The sequence below is a fragment of the Borostomias antarcticus genome (genome assembly GCF_949987555.1).
Source record: "Borostomias antarcticus genome assembly, chromosome: 10".
NCBI lineage: Eukaryota > Metazoa > Chordata > Actinopteri > Stomiiformes > Stomiidae > Borostomias > Borostomias antarcticus.
This window is the reverse complement of record NC_140243.1, coordinates 11971639-11994093: the sequence shown is the minus strand read 5'-3', so window position 1 is coordinate 11994093 and position 22455 is coordinate 11971639. Positions and strand designations below refer to the sequence as shown.

Below are 22455 nucleotides of genomic sequence, written 5' to 3'. Positions count from 1 at the left end.
CTCCCGACCTGTGCTGCTCTGTGTAGCCTCCCTCCGCAGCTCACCGAATAAGCGCCCTGCAGGGCAAAGAGTTTTCTGCCTCCTGTGTCGTGCGCTTGAGCTCCGAAGCTAGCTAGCCCTAACACCTAACGAAGACACCAGAAATGTTTTGAGCTGTAGTGTCATAATCAGCACATGACTGGACGTTGACAGCACTATAGTGGTTATATACTATAAGTTGGAAGGATTCTCTTTTATTATTCTCTATGATTCTCTATTATAAGCAACGCATAAGATAGGCTCACCTGTGCGCTTGCCAAATAACAGGCCAGGCTACAAGATACGCTTACTCAATATAACCCAGAATAATGAAGTTGATAGACCAATATCCGCTATATCTGCATTGGGGGAAAAAACCTCAGCCTACATCTTGCTCTCTTCAATTTCCGAAGTGTAGGCCCTACAGACATTTTGATACTGTATGCGCCTCTTTACAACGAACGAAACAGTAGTCTACATCTCATACATTAAACGCATTTAATTCAGATAGTAACTCTCCATAAACTCAGCCAGCTAATGATTAAAAACATCAACCTGCTGTTTTAGACTAGCCTACTTCATCATTTATCACCTGCCTCAATCAGACCCTTTATTTCATGCGTTCGTGAGGACACTCTTTCCTCGTTTTGCCATTAATTTAAACAATTCCTTCCCCACCATCTCATACTTCGTATTGCTCCATTTGTACTTTTATTATTTTATATTTCCGGCACACAATCAACATAAAAATGTCCATCCATCTGTTCATCCAAACCTTGACTGCAGAGCGCATCCGAAACATACATTTCTGTATGTGTAGTGTAGCGGCCCATATCAATAATATAGCCTATTATTATTCACGATTTACAACGGATGATCTTCCGTACTTCTTTTCCTTTTCCCAATAATCCAAAATTCCATAATCCTAATAATTAGGGCCCGAGCACTGACGGTGCGAAGCCCTATTGAAATTGTAAGAATTATGATTAAGGCCCGAGCACTGGCGGTGCGAGGCCCTATTGAAATTGTAAGGATTATTATTATTCTCCTACCTTCTCCTACCTTCTTCTTCACCCCAAACAAATGCCTTTTTGGCGGCCTAAACATCGATGAAAATGCATGAAACTTTGCAGATACGTCAGTCCTGGTGAAAAATTTGATATTTCATGGGTGACGGAAATGGGCGTTGCAAAACGGCTCAAGAGCGCCCCCTGGAAATTTTTAAATGGCGAGTCCAACCTTTCAGTTTTATCTAGGCGAACGAAATTCGGTGGGCATATGTAGTTCATCGAGACACACTAAAATGTCTCTTGGAGCTATACCCAACATCCAACAGGAAGTCAGCCATTTTGCTCTTAATGTGACATTTTTTCCTTGTTTTTACCATTTCCATGCCTCGTACTTTAACGAACTCCTCCGACAGATTTCATCCGATCAACTTCATATTCGGTCAGCTTTATCTTAAGACCTTTGTGATCAAAAGATTAAAAAAAAATGTTTTCACCAAACACATTTGCTGTGGCGCCCTACCAAATTTTGACATTTCGCCATAAAACAGGAAGTCCTCATAACTCCTCCATACATTATCCAATTTGTCCGATATTTCTCATGCTTCATGAAGGTTCAGTCCTGAACACATCTATGTGTCAGTATTGCGTCATACTTACTTATAGCACCACCTATTGGTGAAACAGGAAGTCCTCAAAACTCCTACATACATTATCTGATGTGCACCAAATTGCTGACGCTTCATGAAGGTCGCATTCTGAACACATCTATGCATCGGTATTGAGTCACACTTACAGCGCCACCTACTGGTGAAACAGGAAGTACTCATAACTCCTACATACGTCATCTGATTTACTCCAAATTGCTCATGCTTGATGAAGGTCGCATCTTGAACACATCTGTAAGTCAGTATTGCGTCATACCTACAGCGCCACCTACTGGTGAAACAGGAAGTCCTCATAACTCCTACATATGTTATCCCATTTACTCCAAATTGCTCAGGGTTGATGAAGGTCGCATCCTGAACACATCTGTGCATCAGCATTGAGTCATACTTATAGCACCACCTACTGCTTACAGGAAGTCCTCATAACTTCTACATACATTATCCAATTTACCCCAAATTGCTCACGCTTGATGAAGGTCACGTCCTGAACACATCTCTAGGTCAGTATTGAGTCATACTTATAGCGCCGCCTACACGTCAAGCAGGAAGTCATCATAACTCCTACATACATTGTCCGATTTACACAGCATTTCTCACGCTTCATCAAGGTACCATCCTGAACACATCTATGAGTCGGTATTGAGTCACGCTTAGAGCGCCACCTACTGGTGACAGGAAGTTTCTCTCAGTACAAGACACCGAAATAGCACACCCTTTAACGGAGCCGCACCCCGACACGCGTGGGGTGCAAGGGCCCACTCACTGATGCTCACAGCCCTAGTTTAAAATGAAATTACATTAAATCAAATTTATCCATGCTTCATGCTTGATAAAAGCCCTATGGAGTTGATGCTTGGGATTATATTGTAGGCCTAGACTAATTATAATGCTTATTTTTATAGGATTAAACAGACCATTATAATGCCATAATGTGTGTTGCAATTGTGTTGACATTCAGCAATCTACATAAGTAAAAGACCAGAGAGGAGAGGAGGAGATGCCACAGAACCTGAAAAAGGGATATCTAACGGCTGCTATAAACAATGAATAGATTCTCTGAATGTGTTCTCTGGATACTAATCAACTCTAAACTCATTGGAAACAAATAGCTATAGCTAGCTAGCAAATTCAATTTATGAAACTGTTAACTGTCCCGAATGTTGGGATGTCGGAAACGAAATACAGTCTACATTAGCTCATTTTATTTTGCTAGCTAGGGCTATGCTAGCCAGTAATAGGCTGATAACGTTATTGCTAACTTCTATTAAATGGAAAAAAAATCGCCTACCATTCTGTTACAGGCTGAAACAAATGAGGTAGTTGACTCTCTGAGTCTTGTATGTCCTCTGGATCCATTTCGGATTCAAACATATATGGTTGTACAGCCTGACATCACTAGTTTTCGTTCAGACGAAAACAAAATTTAATCAATTGAAGCATTTCTTTAATAAATGCGATTTATTTAATAAATGCGTTGTGGACTTCACGAAAACATAGCCCATGTAAAACATGTGATAGAAGAGGGGTATAAATTTGCGAGTGCATTTGAGGGTGGGTTGCCCAGGATTCAAAATCTAAGGCCCAATCTCAAACCACCCCCTAAGCCCTCGCCCTATCCACTCCCCCTCCGTTTGCGCGTTCACGCCGAGCTTCGCCATGTTAAAGGGCAATGCTCATTTTTGACAACCTGGACCTTATTAACGACATATTATAAGAAGTTTGACTCACCGAGATCACTTTTGTGTAGTTCGGAGGCCTGTAGAAGAAATTTAAAATCCAGCGCGAGCCAGTATATCCATGTAATGACGGTGATCGGGGCACCGAGAATGCAGTTTCTCAAAATCTATTTTCGGCCGCTAAACGGTTGTTTTCATCAATCAGATTGGATTAATCGACAGTTGAGATTCCTCAACGCGAGGCATTGTTGTGGTTTTCAAATACGGGGTCTTTAGCCTCTGTAATATGATCTTTACACGCCTTTCCCCACTTGCTCCAGCACGCATGCGCACAGGCCAGCGCGCAGACTGGCTATTCTCCGGCTACACTCGCGGCTCAGATTCTATGCGCTACGATCGGATTGTTGCTGACGAATGACGACGACAATATTCTCGGCACCAACAACGATCGTAGCGCAGAGAATGTGAGCCGCGAGTGTAGCCGGAGAATAGCCAGTCTGCGCGCTGGCCTGTGCGCATGCGTGCTGGAGCAAGTGGGGAAAGGCGTGTAAAGATCATATTACAGAGGCTAAAGACCCCGTATTTAAAAACCACAACAATGCCTCGCGTTGAGGAATCTCAACTGTCGATTCATCCAATCTGATTGATGAAAACAACCGTTTAGCGGCCGAAAACAGATTTTGAGAAACTGCATTCTCGGTGCCCCGATCACCGTCATTACATGGATATACTGTCTCGCGCTGGATTTTACATTTCTTCTACAGGCCTCCGAACTACACAAAAGTGATCTCGGTGAGTCAAACTTCTTATAATATGTCGTAAATAAGGTCCAGGTTGTGAAAAACGAGCATTGCCCTTTAAGGGCCGTCCCAAACCAATTAGCGCGGAGTGCGCTTGGAGTGCGAGTGGGCTGTCAATCCCTTAAATAGCAAGCCTGCATCAGTGCAAGCTCCCGATAGCCGAAGCAGGATGTGCACGTGCCAAAGAGATGCCGCAGGAAACCGCAGGAAACCGCATATAAATAACGTTCCGTCTTCCTACACTGTCAATTATTGCAGATTATCACTTTATCCCTATATCACTTGACTTGTAGCAAACTCTTAAAAGCCTGTATTCATAGCCGACATAAAATAAATCTAAATAGGCCTAGGTCTACGTCAAATGTAGCCTACATCATATATTCCTTTCCATTAGGCTGCGATATGCAAATGGATCTTCACAAAAGAAGGAATGCTGCCAAAGAGGCATAGGAGTAAGTTATTTATTGATTTATAATTGATTTATGTATTTGTCTCTGGACAGTGTTATAGTATTCATTTAGTTAGAGTTCATTTGAAAAAACATATTTCTGTTTGGACTTTTGACCATTTCTCATCATACATGGATTTAATTATAGTGATTTATATTTGTATTATAAATCCTAAACATTTTTCCCATAAATCACCTAAACATGCCATGGTGACGGCCCTGTCCCGGTCGGTTCCGGTGGAGTGGGGAGTCCATCCCACATTTGGCTTTCCATTTATATACCCTCCCCCTCGATTGAGAGTGCCCTCCACAGCTGCGAGTGACACTTCATTTGGAGGGACACTCGGTGGTGGAGTGGGAGTGGGTAGGGGGTGGTTTGGGATTGGGCCTATGTGAAGCCCTATAGGACGCCATCTTTGAGAAAAACGCGTCATTGGTACCTTTGACATGCGCAGTCAAAGGTATCAATGACACGTTCTTGTAGTCCATGAACAGATGTGAAATGCAAACGCGCGTTAATGGCTTTCCCGCTCTGAGTTAGCAATGAAAGTCGGCTTGCTTATTAATCTACTTTAGTCAGATATATCCGTCGGAAAACATATTATTTTATCCAGGCATCTTAGTTTTAACAGTATAATTGTGACTGAACATGTTTTGTTTGCTAGTAGGTGGTATTCATTCTGTTCCCAACAACGCGATGGGCAGCCAGGCGAAATAGCTTCAGGAGACCTGGTCCCAGGCGAGTTGAACAGCTGTCCACCCAGAGACGGGATCTCTCATTGCGGCATGAAGTTTGCGGCTAACCCGCCGAGCTCGGGGGGCTCACAGGCCAGTGCAGAGATGCCAGTAGGCTAATTATAGTGGAATTGCTGAATGACAGTTTAATTTCATCTTTATGCCTACACAACATCAACTCATTTCCATGTATGTGAATAAAGTTAATTCTGTCCATGTCTGGAAAAGGCAAATAATTTCTGTCAAATGATCGCTCAAGTTGACATCATCATATTGACGGGCAGTTCTCACGCCCACAAACACATTTGACAACAAGGTGAACTCGTAGATGGAGAAAGTTGAGCATATTAAAATGCAGTATTATAGTACTTATAAATGACTGAATAACAAAAATGATGGGCATATTCCGTTCTATGTCACCTAAAGATAACTGGCATGTGTCACGTTCAACCACTTTATTCCCCCTTTAAGCAAGTGAACCCCAGGAAGAACACAGGACACTATTGCAGGACAGGTCCTTAACACTAGCAGCGCCAAACATTTGAAAATTACCAGCTTCGCCGCGGAGTGGGTCAAATGCCCCCGCAGTCTTTAGAATGGGAGGCTGTTACTGACACACAATGGCCGCTAGATGGCGCTCGTGTGTGTGTTTGTGACACCAAATGCGGCTGTATCGGCTTGGGCTACAAATAGATACACCTGTGTAGAAAGAAGATGGTCGTGTCTGGGACTACATTTTCCCAAGCCCTATTATCAAATAGAAAGCATATCACTGATAACACTTGAAAAATAAGAACACATTGGCGCAGTATGATGTAGGACTATTCACCTATTGAGCAATTTATGGATTTATGGATGAATTCTATGTTTACTCAGGCCCGGTCGGATTTCTGGCTAAGCCGCTGGGGTAGGCTTGTGTTGCAGTTTTACCACATTAGTCATTATTATTTTCGGAATTTGAGCTGAAAGGCATTTTTCTTAACATGTATTATGATATATAGATATATATTATACAAAATAAATATATAATATATTTTTTGCGTTGGGGGGATTTGGAGCACTCATTGGGGCTGGAGCACCAATCTGGCAATCCGGCTTGTTTACATCCGGACGTGAAGTATGTAGCAACATTCTGTGGAGGGCAGTAATAGTTGCATCGACACTGCTGGAAAGCCGTAAGAAGAAGTGATTGAATACATTTTCCGCATGTTTGTTGTATTCTATTTGACATGTTCCTTTGCCTCATTTAGCACCAGCTGCAACAATCTCCTCCAAATCCGTTCTCTCCGTTAGCAGGGCTAACGTTGCACTCTGTAGCTTGTGCTTATTAGCTAGGTTTGGTAAAAAGCTTGTGCAGTGGAGGGGTTCTTTTGGGGGAATTATTGGATTATGCCAGCTAACGTTAGTTCCCAAGCTTGTTTGATAACTATTCAAGCAGTCTGCAGGCTAGTGCCTGTCGCCGTCATGAATGAGACGGCCCCAGTTTATAGACGGCCCCAACGCTGACCAACTGGCACCTGTGTTCACAACAATTGTCAACCTGTCCCAGGTCCAGTTCATCAAACCTACCTAGGTGCTCCATCATCCCCATATCCAAGATCAGCCTGCTTCAATGACTATCGCCCGGTAGCTCTCACCTCCGTGGTGATGGAGTGCTTTGAGAAGCTGTTCAAGGATCACATGTGGACCCTCTAGAGTTCCCAGACCGGCCCAACAGATTCACAGACGTTCCTCTACCTCCACACTGCCCCATCCCACCTAGAAAAGAGCAAGGGGAAAGTAAACTATGTGAGACTGCTGGTCATTGACTACTGTTCAGTTTTTAATACCATAATTCCCTCCAATCTTGTCATCAAGGTCAGGGACCTGGGGCTAAACAGCGCCAGACCCTAGGTGGTGAAGGCTGGCAGCCACACCTCATCCCCCCTCAACACAGGAGCCCCCCAGGGCTGTGTTCCCCACTACTGTACTCCCTGTACACACACGACTGTGTAGCCACTTTTATTATCCAAATATCTTTATTGAGTCTCACACACTGAACCATATAGTACAGCCATTGTGTAGCCACTTTTAACTTTAATTCCATTGTTACGTTTGCTGATGATACAGCCGTTACAGGCCTAAATCTGAAACTCTTGGTCAAGGTGTTTTGTATAAATAACAGGTGATGAATCCTGTTTTCCTGAGATTTATGTCATGAGTCTATGCATATGTAGTAGCCTAGATGTTAATGTTTGTCACCTGATCTCCTTCAGGTCCTCCCTTCCGTTGTGCTTCCACGATGATGACAAGCTGCTCCTCCAGCCCGGAGGAGTTCTATGGTGACAGCGCGTCCCTCCTGTCGCTGGACTCCAGCATCTTCTACAGCGAGCCCCCGCCCGTGTGCGACGACGACCCCCTTGACTTCTTCATCATCAACGTGGGGGGTAGCCGCTATGTGTTATCACAGGAGCTACTGGCGTCCTACCCAGAGACACGCCTGGGAAAACTGGCCTTGTCTACCCGTGACTCTGCCCTGGACCTGTGCGACGATGCAGACTTCCTGGAGAATGAGTTCTTCTTCGACCGCAACTCACAAACATTCAAGTGTGTTTGCTTTTTTGCTTATTACTGTAAATGGGCTTTCAGTTACTGTAATAACTTCAGTGTCTGGTGCCAGGTGCTGGCTACTCACACATTGATATAGGACTATATAACTACATGTTTGTAATTTTATTATTTATAATTATCAGAATCAGAATACGTTTATTAGGGCCCGAGCACTGGCGGTGCGAGGCCCTATTGTATTTCGAAGGATTATTATTAGGGCCCGAGCACTGGCGGTGCGAGGCCCTATTGAAACTCGAAGGATTATTAGGGCCCGAGCACACTGGCGGTGCGAGGCCCTATTGTATTTCGAAGGATTATTCTCCTTCTCCTTCTTCTCCTTCTTCCAAAACAAATGCCTTTTTGGCGGCCTAAACATCGATGAAAACGGATGAAACTTTGCAGATACGTCAGTCCCGGTGAAAAATTTGATAATTCATGGGTGACGGAAATGGGCGTGGCAAAACGGCTCAAGAGCGCCCCCTGGAAAGTTTCAAATGGCGAGCCCCACCTTTCAGTTTGATGTAGGCGAACGAAATTCGGAGGGCATATGTATTTCATCGAGCCACACTAAAATGTCTCTTAGAGCTGTACCCAACATGCAACAGGAAGGCCGCCATTTTGCTTTTAATGTGCCATTTTGTCCTTGTTTTGACCATTTCCATGCCTCGTATTTTAACGAACTCCTCCTACAGATTTCATCCGATCAACTTCATACTCGGTCAGCTTCATCTTAAGCCCTTTGTGATCAAAAGTTATCAAGAAAATTGAGTTTTCACCAAACACCCTTGCCGTGGCGCCCCGCCAAAGTTTGACATTTCGCCATAAAACACGATGTCCTCATAACTTCTCCATACATTATCCGATTTGTCCGATATATCTCACGCTTCATGACGGTTCTGTCCTGAACACATCTATGTGTCAGTATTGCGTCATACTTATAGCGCCACCTATTGGTGAAACAGGAAGTCCTCATAACTCCTCCATACATTATCCAATTTGTCCGATATAGCTCACGCTTCATGACGGTTCTGTCCTGAACACATCTATGTGTCAGTATTGCGTCATACGTATAGCGCCACCTATTGGTGAAACAGGAAGTCCCCATAACTCCTCCATACATTATCGGATTTGTCCGATATATCTCACGCTTCATGACGGTTCTGTCCTGAACACATCTATGTGTCAGTATTGCATCATACTTATAGCGCCACCTATTGGTGAAACAGGAAGTCCTCATAACTCCTCCATACATTATCCGATTTGTCCGATTTATCTCACGCTTCATGACGGTTCTGTCCTGAACACATCTATGTGTCAGTATTGCGTCATACTTATAGCGCCACCTATTGGTGAAACAGGAAGTCCTCATAACTCCTGCATACATCATCCGATTTGCACCAAATTGCTGACGCTTCATGAAGGTCACCTACTGAACACATCTATGTGTCGGTATTGAGTAACACTTACAGCGCCACCTACTGGTGAAACAGGAAGTACTCATAACTCCTACATACATTATCCGATTTACTCCAAATTGCTCATGCTTGATGAAGGTCGCATCTTGAACACATCTGTAGGTCAGTATTGCGTCATACTTACAGCGCCACCTACTGCTTACAGGAAGTCCTCATAACTCCTACATACTTTGTCCGATTTACACAACATTTCTCACACTTCATCAAGGTACCGTCCTGAACACATCTATGCGTCGGTATTGAGTCACGCTTAGAGCGCCACCTACTGGTGACAGGAAGTTTCTGTCAGTACTGGACACCGAAATAGCACACCCTTTAACGGCGCCACACCCCTATTATTATTCTCCTACCTTCTCCTTCTACCTTCTTCTTCCAAAACAAATGCCTTTTTGGCGGCCTAAACATCGATGAAAACGGAAAAAACTTTGCAGATACGTCAGTTCCGGTGAAAAATTTGATAATTCATGGGTGACCGAAATGGGCGTGGCAAAACGGCTCAAGAGCGCCCCCTGGAAAAATTAAAATGGCGAGCCCCACCTTTCAGTTTGATGTAGGCAAACATAAATCGGTGTGCATAAGTAGTTCATCGAGACACACTAAAATGTCTCTTGGAGCTATACCCAACATGCAACAGGAAGTCCGCCATTTTGCTTTTAATGTGCCATTTTGTCCTTGTTTTGACCATTTCCATGCCTCGTACTTCGACGAACTCCTCCTACAGATTTCATCCGATCAACTTCATTTCGGGTCAGCTTCATCTTAAGACCTTTGTGATCAAAAGTTATCAAAAAAATTGAGTTTTCACCAAACACCCTTGCCGTGGCGCCCCGCCAAAATTTGACATTTCGCCATAAAACACGATGTCCTCATAACTCCTCCATACATTATCCGATTTGTCCGATATATCTCACGCTTCATGACGGTTCTGTCCTGAACACATCTACGTGTCAGTATTGCGTCATACTTATAGCGCCACCTATTGGTGAAACAGGAAGTCCTCATAACTCCTACATACATTATCCAATTCGTCCGATATATCTCACGCTTCATGACGGTTCTGTCCTGAACACATCTATGTGTCAGTATTGCGTCATACTTATAGCGCCACCTATTGGTGAAACAGGAAGTCCTCATAACTCCTCCATACATTATCCAATTTGTCCGATATAGCTCACGCTTCATGACGGTTCTGTCCTGAACACATCTATGTGTCAGTATTGCGTCATACGTATAGCGCCACCTATTGGTGAAACAGGAAGTCCTCATAACTCCTGCATACATCATCCGATTTGCACCAAATTGCTGATGCTTCATGAAGGTGGCCTTCTGAACCCATCTATGTGTCGGTATTGAGTCACACTTACAGCGCCACCTACTGGTGAAACAGGAAGTCCTCATAACTCCTACATACTTTGTCCGATTTACACAACATTTCTCACGCTTCATCAAGGTACTGTCCTGAACACATCTATGCGTCGGTATTGAGTCACGCTTAGAGCGCCACCTACTGGTGACAGGAAGTTTCTGTCAGTACTGGACACCGAAATAGCACACCCTTTAACGGCGCCACACCCCGACCCGCGTGGGGTGCGAGGGCCCGCTCACTGCTGCTCGCAGCACTAGTTATTATTCTCCTTCTTCCGAAACAAATGCCTTTTTGGCGGCCTAAACATCGATGAAAACGGATGAAACTTTGCAGATACGTCAGTCCCGGTGAAAAATTTGATAATTCATGGGTGACGGAAATGGGCGTGGCAAAACAGCTCAAGAGCGCCCCCTGGAAAATCTAAAATGGCGAGCCCCACCTTTCAGTTCGATGTAGGTGAACGAAATTCGGAGGGCATATGTATTTCATCGAGACACACTAAAATGTCTCTTGGAGCTCTACCCAACATGCAACAGGAAGTCCGCCATTTTGCTCTTAATGTGCCATTTTCCCTTGTTTTTACCATTTCCATGCCTCGTACTTTAACGAACTCCTCCTACAGATTTCATCCGATCAACTTCATATTCGGTCAGCTTCATCTTAAGACCTTTGTGATCAAAAGTTATCAAAAAAATTGAGTTTTCACCAAACACCCTTGCCGTGGCGCACCGCCAAAGTTTGACATTTCGCCATAAAACACGAAGTCTTCATAACTCCTCCATACATTATCCGATTTGTCCGATATATCTCACGCTTCATGACGGTTCTGTCCTGAACAGATCTATGTGTCAGTATTGCGTCATACTTATAGCGCCACCTATTGGTGAAAGAGTACGTCCTCATAACTCCTCCATACATTATCCGATTTGTCCGATATATCTCACGCTTCATGACAGTTCTGTCCTGAACACATCTATGTGTCAGTATTGCGTCATACTTATAGTGCCACCTATTGGTGAAACAGTACGTTTTCATAACCCTACATACATTATCCGATTTGCACCAAATTGCTGACGATTCATGAAGGTCGCATTCTGAACACATCTATGTGTCGGTATTGAGTCATACTTATTGCGCCACCTATTGGTGAAACAGGAAGTCCTCATAACTCCTACATACATTATCCAATTTGTCCGATATATCTCACGCTTCATGACGGTTCTGTCCTGAACACATCTATGTGTCAGTATTGCATCATACTTATAGCGCCACCTATTGGTGAAACAGGAAGTCCTCATAACTCCTCCATACATTATCCAATTTGTCTGATATAGCTCATGCTTCATGACGGTTCTGTCCTGAACACATCTATGTGTCAGTATTGCATCATACGTATAGCGCCACCTATTGGTGAAACAGGAAGTCCTCATAATTCCTGCATACATCATCCGATTTGCACCAAATTGCTGACGCTTCATGAAGGTCGCCTTCTGAACCCATCTATGTGTCGGTATTGAGTCACACTTACAGCGCCACCTACTGGTGAAACAGGAAGTCCTCATAACTCCTACATACGTTATCCGATTTACTCAACATTTCTCACGCTTCATCAAGGTACCGTCCTGAACACATCTATGCTTCGGTATTGAGTCACGCCTAGAGCGCCACCTACTGGTGACAGGAAGTTTCTCTCAGTACTGGACACCGAAATAGCACAGCCTTTAACGGCGCCGCACCCCGACACGCGTGGGGTGCGAGGGCCCGCTCAATGCTGCTCGCAGCCCTAGTTCTACCTTCTACCTTCTACCTTCTACCTTCTACCTTCTCCTTCTCCCCAAACAAATGCCTTTTTGGCGGCCTAAACATCGATGAAAACGGATGAAACTTTGCAGATACGTCAGTCCCGGTGAAAAATTTGATAATTCATGGGTGACGGAAATGGGCGTGGCAAAACGGCTCAAGAGCGCCCCCTGGAAAATCTAAAATGGCGAGCCCCACCTTTCAGTTTGATGTAGGCGAACGAAATTCGGAGGGCATATGTAGTTCATCGAGACGCACTAAAATGTATCTTAAAGCTATAACCAACATGCAACAGGAAGGCCGCCATTTTGCTTTTAATGTGCCATTTTGTCCTTGTTTTGACCATTTCCATGCCTCGTACATCGACGAACTCCTCCTACAGATTTCATCCGATCAACTTCATATCGGGTCAGCTTCATCTTAAGACCTTTGTGATCAAAAGTTATCAAAAAAATTGAGTTTTCACCAAACACCCTTGCCGTGGCGCCCCGCCAAAGTTTGACATTTCGCCATAAAACACGAAGTCCTTATAACTCCTACATCATCATCATCATCATCATCTTCATCCGCTTATCCAGGGTCGGGTCGCGGAGGCAGCAGCTCCAGCAGGGGGCCCCAGACATCCCTTTCCCTAGCAGCATCAACCAGCTCTGCCTGGGGAATCTTTAGCCGCTCACAGGCCAGTGCGGAGATGTAGTCCCGCCACCTGGTCCTGGGTCTACCCCGCGGCCTCCTCCCAGCCGGACACGCCTGGAACACCTCCCTAGGGAGGCGCCCAGGAGGCATCCTCACTAGATGCCCGAACCACCTCAACTGGCTCCTTTCTAACTAACTCCTACATACATTATCCAATTTGTCCGATATATCTCACGCTTCATGACGGTTCTGTCCTGAACACATCTATGTGTCAGTATTGCGTCATACTTATAGCGCCACCTATTGGTGAAACAGGAAGTCCTCATAACTCCTCCATACATTATCCAATTTGTCCGATATATCTCACGCTTCATGACGGTTCTGTCCTGAACACATCTATGTTTCAGTATTGCGTCATACTTATAGCGCCACCTATTGGTGAAACAGGAAGTCCTCATAACTCCTCCATACATTATCCAATTTGTCCGATATAGCTCACGCTTCATGACGGTTCTGTCCTGAACACATCTATGTGTCAGTATTGCGTCATACGTATAGCGCCACCTATTGGTGAAACAGGAAGTCCTCATAACTCCTGCATACATCATCCGATTTGCACCAAATTGCTGACGCTTCATGAAGGTGGCCTTCTGAACCCATCTATGTGTCGGTATTGAGTCACACTTACAGCGCCACCTACTGGTGAAACAGGAAGTCCTCATAACTCCTACATACGTTATCCGATTTACTCAACATTTCTCACGCTTCATCAAGGTACCGTCCTGAACACATCTATGCTTCGGTATTGAGTCACACCTAGAGCGCCACCTACTGGTGACAGGAAGTTTCTCTCAGTACTGCACACCGAAATAGCACAGCCTTTAACGGCGCAGCACCCCGACACGCGTGGGGTGCGAGGGCCCGCTCACTGCTGCTCGCAGCACTAGTTGGCATTGTACTTTTACATACATAGCATTTTTTTCAGACACTGTGGTGTCACTGAGGTGTCACATAGACTAGCCAAGAGCCTGGCTATGCATCGTAACGTCTGGTCAGCTGTTTTGTGCAAACTACTTAGAGGCCACTAGCCTCCTAAAGCAGGTCACTAGCTATAGATAAAAATGTCCAATATTTTATATGACATCAATGAGCTAGCTAGCTCATCAGCAATCAATAACCTTTATTTATCCAGGCAAGTAGTTAAGAACGTCTTATTTATAACAACAGCCTGGCAGGAGGCAAGATAACAGACTGGCAGGAGGCAAAATAGGCTCCTGCATGTGGGAGAAAAATAGTTCCATTCTTAAACCCAGTCATTAAACGTATCATTTCAAATCAATTTGAGTATTCGCTTCCCGCACATGTCCCACTGTTATTGACACTATAGCTGCCCAATAAGATTCAACAAGTAGTAAATCCCTTTCCGGTTGACACATTTCTAATGTGATTTCTGGTTATTGTCGTTGTGTTTTTGGGAGTTGCAATCGTGGTTTCCAATTTGCGATTGTGTTTTTTCTCTTGCTGTTGTGTATTCTGTATTGCATTTGTGTTTCCGACTTGCAGTTGTGTTTTCTGACTTGCTGTTGTGTTTTTTAACTTTGTTGTTGTGTTTGAACTTTGCGGTTGTGTTTTTTGAACTTGCCGTTGTGTTCCGGATTTGCTGTTGTGATTTGCACGCGTCGGCCACCGTATTTCCAAGATAATTGCCCCGTACATGCTGGCATTCTTTCACTTTCGCTGAGTACGATGTGAGTGCAATAGGCATTTTGTGCCACTAAAGGTGCATTTAAATAGATTTCGCAAGTTTGCCAGCCTCCTGAGACCATTGTGATCTCACAAGCTCACATTCTTTCATTCTCCATAGACATCCGTTTGTGCCAGATCGGAAAACGATCTAGCCAATCACCGTTTTAAGAGGAAATATAAACAACTACACTGGGTGTTTTTTTTATTTTTTATATTTTATTTATTTATTTAATCTTTATTTAACCAGGCAAGCCCTTAAGAGCAAATTCTTATTTACAATAGCGGCCTGGCAAGAGGCAAAGGCTCTTGGAGGAAGGGGGAGGGGCTGAAAAGGAATGCCAAGGTTAATAAAAAACACAGTTGAAAGACAACAGCACACATTCAGACAATCAGCACAGATAACAGGCAGCAGCACTCATCCAAACATTTCAACACAGTTAAAAGACGGCAACAAAACCCCCGATTCCCAACACTTCAACATAGGAGACAGCAGCTGTCCTGATCCCAATCATTTCCTACACACCCTCTACTCACATACAGTCACATCATCAGGTAACACAGTAAAGACAGCAGAGCAGCAGCAGAACAGGAGTAGCATTCAGCATTAACACTCACCGGCAAAGAAGCAGCAGAAGGGCAAGCACACATCAAACTTTCCAAACACACCCTCCAATCACAACATCAGGCAATACAATAAAGGAACAGAGAACAGGTAGCATACACAAGCATTTAGACAGTTTCTACCAAGGCTTGTGGATGTTTACTATTATGTAGTACTGCTGCCTGCATTGTCGTAGTACTCTGCTAAGTTTTAAAACAACTTCATTCAGGTCATGGATGTATTAATAGAACAAGATTCAGGTCCAAACTCCATTTTGATCGCTTTATGTTGTCTTGACTCTTAAGAGCGAATGTTGCTAGTCATGTGATAGTTGGCATTTGAAATAATAGCACAGCGCCATCTACTGATGTTGTTTTCCATCACATCTCAGTTGAGTTATCCTGATATCAGACAGAATTGTCAACTCGTTGCATTCCATCGAGAACTTCAATTTGGAATCAACACACTTTTAGTGGGTGGACTTAAAAGTGGAAATATATTTCTGAACTAATTATATGCCAATATTAAATCAATTTGATGCTTTGAATGCTGAAAAATTGCATTGCCAATAAATATTATGAAAAAACGATTTAATGCAACTTCCGGTACAAACCACCCCCACTTCTGGTTTCTATCCGAATACAAATACAAATGCAGATAATTATGTTGATCGAACAGATACAGATAATGACGTCTCGGCACATTCCTAATACTATATGCTACCCGCTATACCGCCCCGCCAGGGACCATTCAATGCGCCAGAGATTTTTTTTTTTTCACTCAGTCTACATCTACATACAAAATTATTTCGTAGTGAAGAAATTTTTCGAAACATGAAAGCCTTTTCTCTGAGGTGAATACAATTGTATCCCCCCACCTTTCATATAAAAAGCAACATTTTGCACTTAAATAGAACATATCCAGTAGTATCGGCTCAGCTACAGTATTATGGTGTCCACTAGCCTGGCTTTGTGATCCTAATCACATGACTGTGGAGAGAGATCACATGATCAGGGTTGTGAAGCCAGGCTAGTGGACATCGGTAGATATGTTCACCGAAATTAAAGGGCAATGCTCGTTTTTGACAACCTGGACCTTATTTACGACATATTATAAGAAGTTTGACTCACCGAGATCACTTTTGTGTAGTTCGGAGGCCTGTAGAAGAAATTTAAAATCCAGCGCGAGCCAGTATATCCATGTAATGACGGTGATCGGAGCACCGAGAATGCAGTTTCTCAAAATCTACGCTACGATCGGATTGTTGCTGACGAATGACGACGACAATATTCTCGGCACCAACAACGATCGTAGCGCAGAGAATGTGAGCCGGAGAATAGCCAGTCTGCGCGCTGGCCTGTGCGCATGCGTGCTGGAGCAAGTGGGGAAAGGCGTGTAAAGATCATATTACAGAGGCTAAAGACCCCGTATTTGAAAACCACAACAATGCCTCGCGTTGAGGAATCTCAACTGTCGATTAATCCAATCTGATTGATGAAAACAACCGTTTAGCGGCCGAAAATAGATTTTGAGAAACTGCATTCTCGGTGCCCCGATCACCGTCATTACATGGATATACTGGCTCGCGCTGGATTTTAAATTTCTTCTACAGGCCTCCGAACTACACAAAAGTGATCTCGGTGAGTCAAACTTCTTATAATATGTCGTAAATAAGGTCCAGGTTGTCAAAAACGAGCATTGCCCTTTAAGACATTTTTAAAAAGATGAAAGCCTTTTCTCTGAGAGTATAAAAATCCCTTTTTGCAGTTAAATAGCACATATCCACCAATGTCCACTAGCCTGGCTTTGCAACCCTGATCATGTGAACTTTCTCCACCTTAGGGAAACAACATGTGAGATCACGTGATTATGGTCGCGAAGCCAGGCGAATACCACTCTATTCGCCCATCCATATAACGGACATGCCTAGCTACTGATACCAAGACATTTTGCATGAGTGAAATACCAACATTTGAGCATTGTGCCTCTAGTGTTTGCAATATATATATTTTGTAGCTTTTGTCAAACAGCCACCATGTTCAGGGCCAGTGTCTCAACTATCAAATTCTGGCCACAGACACCCCACTATAAATGGGAAACTGATTAATCTTATCTTCAAACAGGTATGTGATGAACTACTATCGTACGGGCCACCTGCATGTGAGGGAGGAGCTGTGTGCAATGTCCTTCCTGCAAGAAATTGAGTACTGGGGCATCGATGAGCTCCGCATCGATCCCTGCTGCCGCGACCGCTACTACCGCCGCAAAGAGCTCAAGGAGAGTCTAGACGTCTGGCATGAGGATGAAGCAGACAAGAGGGAGGACGAGGACTTCTCGGGCGCTGTATGCCCAGTTTTGCGTCGCCGCCTGTGGGACCTGCTGGAGAAGCCAGAGTCTTCTCACGCGGCACGTACCTTCGGCACGCTTTCCATCTTGTTCGTAGTGGTGTCCATCATCAACATGGCGCTCATCTCTCTGGATCTGGGGGAACTCGGGGGCAGCGGGGGGGCACCCAGCCGTCCACCACACCTCCTGGACGTGCTGGAGTACCTGTGCATGGTGTGGTTCACGGCCGAGCTGGCGCTGCGCTTCTTGTGCGTGCACGACAAGTGTCGCTTCAGCTGCAACGTAGCCAACCTGATCGACCTGCTGTCCATCCTGCCCTTCTACGTGACGCTGGTGGTGGAGAGTCTCCACGGGGGGTCCACGGAGCTGGAGAACATGGGCCGCGTGGTGCAAGTTCTACGCCTCATGAGGGCCCTCCGCATGCTGAAGCTGGGGCGGCACTCTACCGGTAAGATGGTGGCCCAAGTTTGTCTAGAGTCTGGAATACAGGGTTAAGTGATGTGAAATAGTATTTAAATTCCTTTCAAATACTTCAAGCAGCATTCATTGATTTTATTTTACCACTAGATGGCAGGGACTCACGCAAACGTGTTAACAACTGCTAAAATGAACGGCCAGAGCCATATAAGGCACGGGGGGCTGAGCAAAGACATGGGCCGGCTATTGACAACACAGGCTGAAATGCTGGAATAACAACAGACAAGCCACTAGTAGGGGTGATTCATTGAAATAGGAACTATTAAGACGCTATGGCTCAATGAAAGAATCTGATTTATTTTGGTGACAACTAGCCAAAAAGGGGCCCTGGAGATTTTGAATAAGATCATGCCACAAGTTAACATCAGGCCACATGCTAACATCATGCCACATACATGGCACGTGCACAAAGCTCAAAGGCCTATGATTCAACATCATTTAGCATACCTGATCCCATCTCCCAGACAACACTATCACTGTCATATGTATCAGCTTTGATTGGGCCGCTGAGTGATTGAAAGAGTACACAATGTAATCACAGTAATGGACACTGGTTCCATTATTAGTAACACCAAACCTCTTTAGCCAGGATCTCAGCATTCTAACTTAATTTTACTAACATTGGAGATCCAATGGTGTGCACGAACTTGTTATTGTCATGTGACGTGATTTCTTTTTAAATAGTCACGGGTCATTGCCAATATTCACCTGAAGAAGACCTAACAAGGTCGAAACCCTAACCCTAACCCAATATTCACCTGCAGAAGACCTAACAAGGTCGAAAACCCTAACCCAATATTCACCTGCAGAAGACCTAACAAGGTCGAAAACCTAACCCAATATTCACCTGCAGAAGACCTAACAAGGTCAAAACCCTAACCCAATATTCACCTGCAGAAGACCTAACAAGGTCGAAACCCTAACCCAATATTCACCTGCAGAAGACCTAACAAGGTCGAAACCCTAACCCAATATTCACCTGCCGAAGACCTAACAAGGACAAAACCCTAACCCAATATTCACCTGCAGAAGAAGTAACAAGGTCAAAACCCTAACCCAATATTCACCTGCAGAAGACCTAACAAGGTTGAAACCCTAACCCGATATTCACCTGCAGAAGACCTAACAAGGTCGAAACCCTAACCCAATATTCACCTGCAGAAGACCTAACAAGGTCAAAACCCTAACCCAATATTCACCTGCAGAAGACCTAACAAGGTCGAAACCCTAACCCAATATTCACCTGCAGAAGACCTAACAAGGTCGAAACCCTAACCCAAGGTCGAAATGTTGTGTACCTGCACAGTAAACCACAGATGGTGGAGCAGCAGCTGTCATGCAGACATTTCTTTATTTCTCATTACTGTTGATTAGTCCTGCACCAGCTCCGACACAGATGAGCATATTGCCTTTGAACACTTACTACAATATTTTATATTATTATAAGAGGAGTTACTCATTAGGTGCATACTGTTTCTGTATAATTGACTATAGATACAAATGCTAAAACGGTTACATTAATAAAAGGAAAAAAATAAACACACAAAGTATTTTGAATTGGTAATTATAAAGTTTAAAACTCAGTCTGTAAACAGTGCCATCCTAAACCCAGTGGAACACACTGCCATACCAAAGCTAGGGGAATTCCATTTTCCTATTAAAGGAGAACAGAACAGATAAGGTGTTTATTACATGAGTAAAGGTGAGTAGAGCAGGAAGGTGAGTAGAGCAGCACAGATAACTGGAGACAGGTGGCCTCGGAAGATGCCATCTTCTCCTGTCCTGTCTGCTGCAGCCTCCAGAACAGGGAGACTGAGCTCAGTGTCACTAACATGGATGGCCTGTACTGCCACAATATGCTTGTTCTTTTCTCCATTTTAATAATGTGTGTGTGTGTTTGTGTGTACATGCGTGACTGTGTGTGTCCTCAGACCTGATCAGATTAAGGCACAAAAGAATAAGCAAAGGCCAAATGAAAACAGGAACATGCTCTGAAGACTCTCAGCCTTACAATGGTCGCCTATGGTATCCTTATATATTATATTACTTGAATATGCTTGAAACTGTCCTGCTCATGTTCTTGATGAGATCCCATCACATCAAATATAAAGAGTCCTTTGTCTGCTAAACAATCAGGCTCAGATAAGAGGAGGGTTAGGCTTTTAGGGTTGGGGTTTGTTGAAATAATCCTACTCATTTGAAGGTGCACTTAGTCAGTGTACGGGTTCTCTTTGAAACCGCTGTCAAGTAAAATGTAAATAGATGGATACTTTATTCATTATTCTTTATTCATTATTATTTCAGCAGTTGAAATTACAGAGCAGATGGAAAGAAAAGAAACACTAGATATACTGTAGAGTAACGAAAAAGACACTAGATAAGGGGGTAGTAGCATAAAAAGAGGGATAACAGAAATTATATACATCCATATGTACAGAAACTGTGCAGTTTACAATAGAATAAAATAAGATATGTACCTGCATACATTCAGTCAGTATGGTATAAATTCAACTATACAAGTACTTTGGATCTTGGAGTCTATTCAGAACACACAAACTCCTACTTGCCAAAATTAAGAGACTTGATGAACAGTTCCAGGGTGTGAATATCAGCTGCGCAGAAGTGTGTGTGTGTGTGTGTGTGGGGGGGGGGTATTCAGATGTTCCTCTTCTTAAACTGTCAAAATAACAAGTTTCACACATCATTACATTTATAGTTCAGAGGAGACGGACCCCTAACCCTAACCTTAATGACAGCTTCTGTTATTCATGCCTTATTGTTTTGCATCTTGTCCATAATGTAGTTCACTGTCTACCACGTGGAGTGTATATTTGAGTGCTTTACATTTTAAATGTATTGTAAAACTCAGGTAGCTCACCTGCCTGATTGAATATGCTGAGAACATTTGTTTTAGGTTTCAGATGGGATTCTGTAAACATCGGACCTATTTTATGGTATAAAGTAACAAAATACAATCACTACAATACCAACCTCCCCCCCAGGTCTCAATACAATAGCAACCCCCTCTACATCTGCCTACCCCAGGTCTCAATACAATACCAACCCCCTCTACTTCTGCCCTCCTCAGGCAGGTCCCTGGGCATGAGCATCACCCAGTCTCTATTTCTGCCCCCTCCTGCCCCCCCACCCCCACAGGTCTCAAATCCCTGGGCATGACCATCACCCAGTGCTACGAGGAGGTGGGTCTCCTCCTCCTCTTCCTCTCCGTGGGCATCTCCATCTTCGCCACGGTGGAGTTTGCCCTGGAGCACGACCTGCCCGGCACCTCCTTCACCAGTGTGCCGTGCGCCTGGTGGTGGGCCACCACGTCCATGACCACGGTGGGCTACGGAGACATCCGGCCTGACACCACCCTGGGCAAGGTCCTGGCCTTCCTCTGCATCCTGTCAGGCATCCTCGTCCTGGCGCTGCCCATCGCCATCATCAACGACCGCTTCGCCACCTGCTACTTCACCCTCAAGATGAAGGAGGCGGCTCTGCGCCACAGCGAGGCCCTCAGGAGGCTGGCGCGGGGCTCGTTGGGCGATGTGGGCGCGGGTGGTGGTGGAGGCGGGGGGGTGAACCTGAGGGACGCCTATGCCAGCAGTGTGATGGAGATGCTGAGGCTGCGGGGCAGGGGGGGGCAGCAGCAGGAGCAGTGATGGGGATGAGCTCTGGTAGTAGTGTGGCGAGGGCAGACCTCCAGGGAAGCGTGGAGTGTGGACTAGGATGGGTTTATACCATCATTTTTGAAGTCAAACTATCATTGGATCCATTACTTTACCTACCTATTTCCTCTGTGGAAGTAGGAGGGCAGAGTGATACTTCACATTACCTACAGTGTAAGTGACTTTCAACAACTTTGATTAGCCATTGAGGGGTGAACGGAGTGAGCCTGTTCGGACGCATGTTCAAGGTTCACAAAAACAATTGTCCAATGCGTTCTGTATCTTTGGACACAGTGATCCATTTTTTTTTACCATAACAATAGTTACATATTGCTCACCTTGGCATAGCCATACACAATTCACACACCTGTGGTTCATTACCCTGGAGCCGACTACATA

General features: G+C 44.4%; 1 protein-coding gene across 1 annotated transcript; it reads left to right on the top strand.

The window, feature by feature from the left end:
* Window positions 1-7636: 7636 nt before the first annotated feature.
* kcnv1 (potassium voltage-gated channel modifier subfamily V member 1) lies at window positions 7637-22050 on the top strand (the record flags this gene model as incomplete). The annotated part of the gene is made up of 3 exons (XM_084444780.1): window positions 7637-7938; window positions 17689-18359; window positions 21545-22050. 3 exons carry the CDS (start codon window positions 7637-7639, stop codon window positions 22048-22050), a joined length of 1479 nt encoding a protein of 492 aa, XP_084300906.1.
* Window positions 22051-22455: the final 405 nt, after the last annotated feature.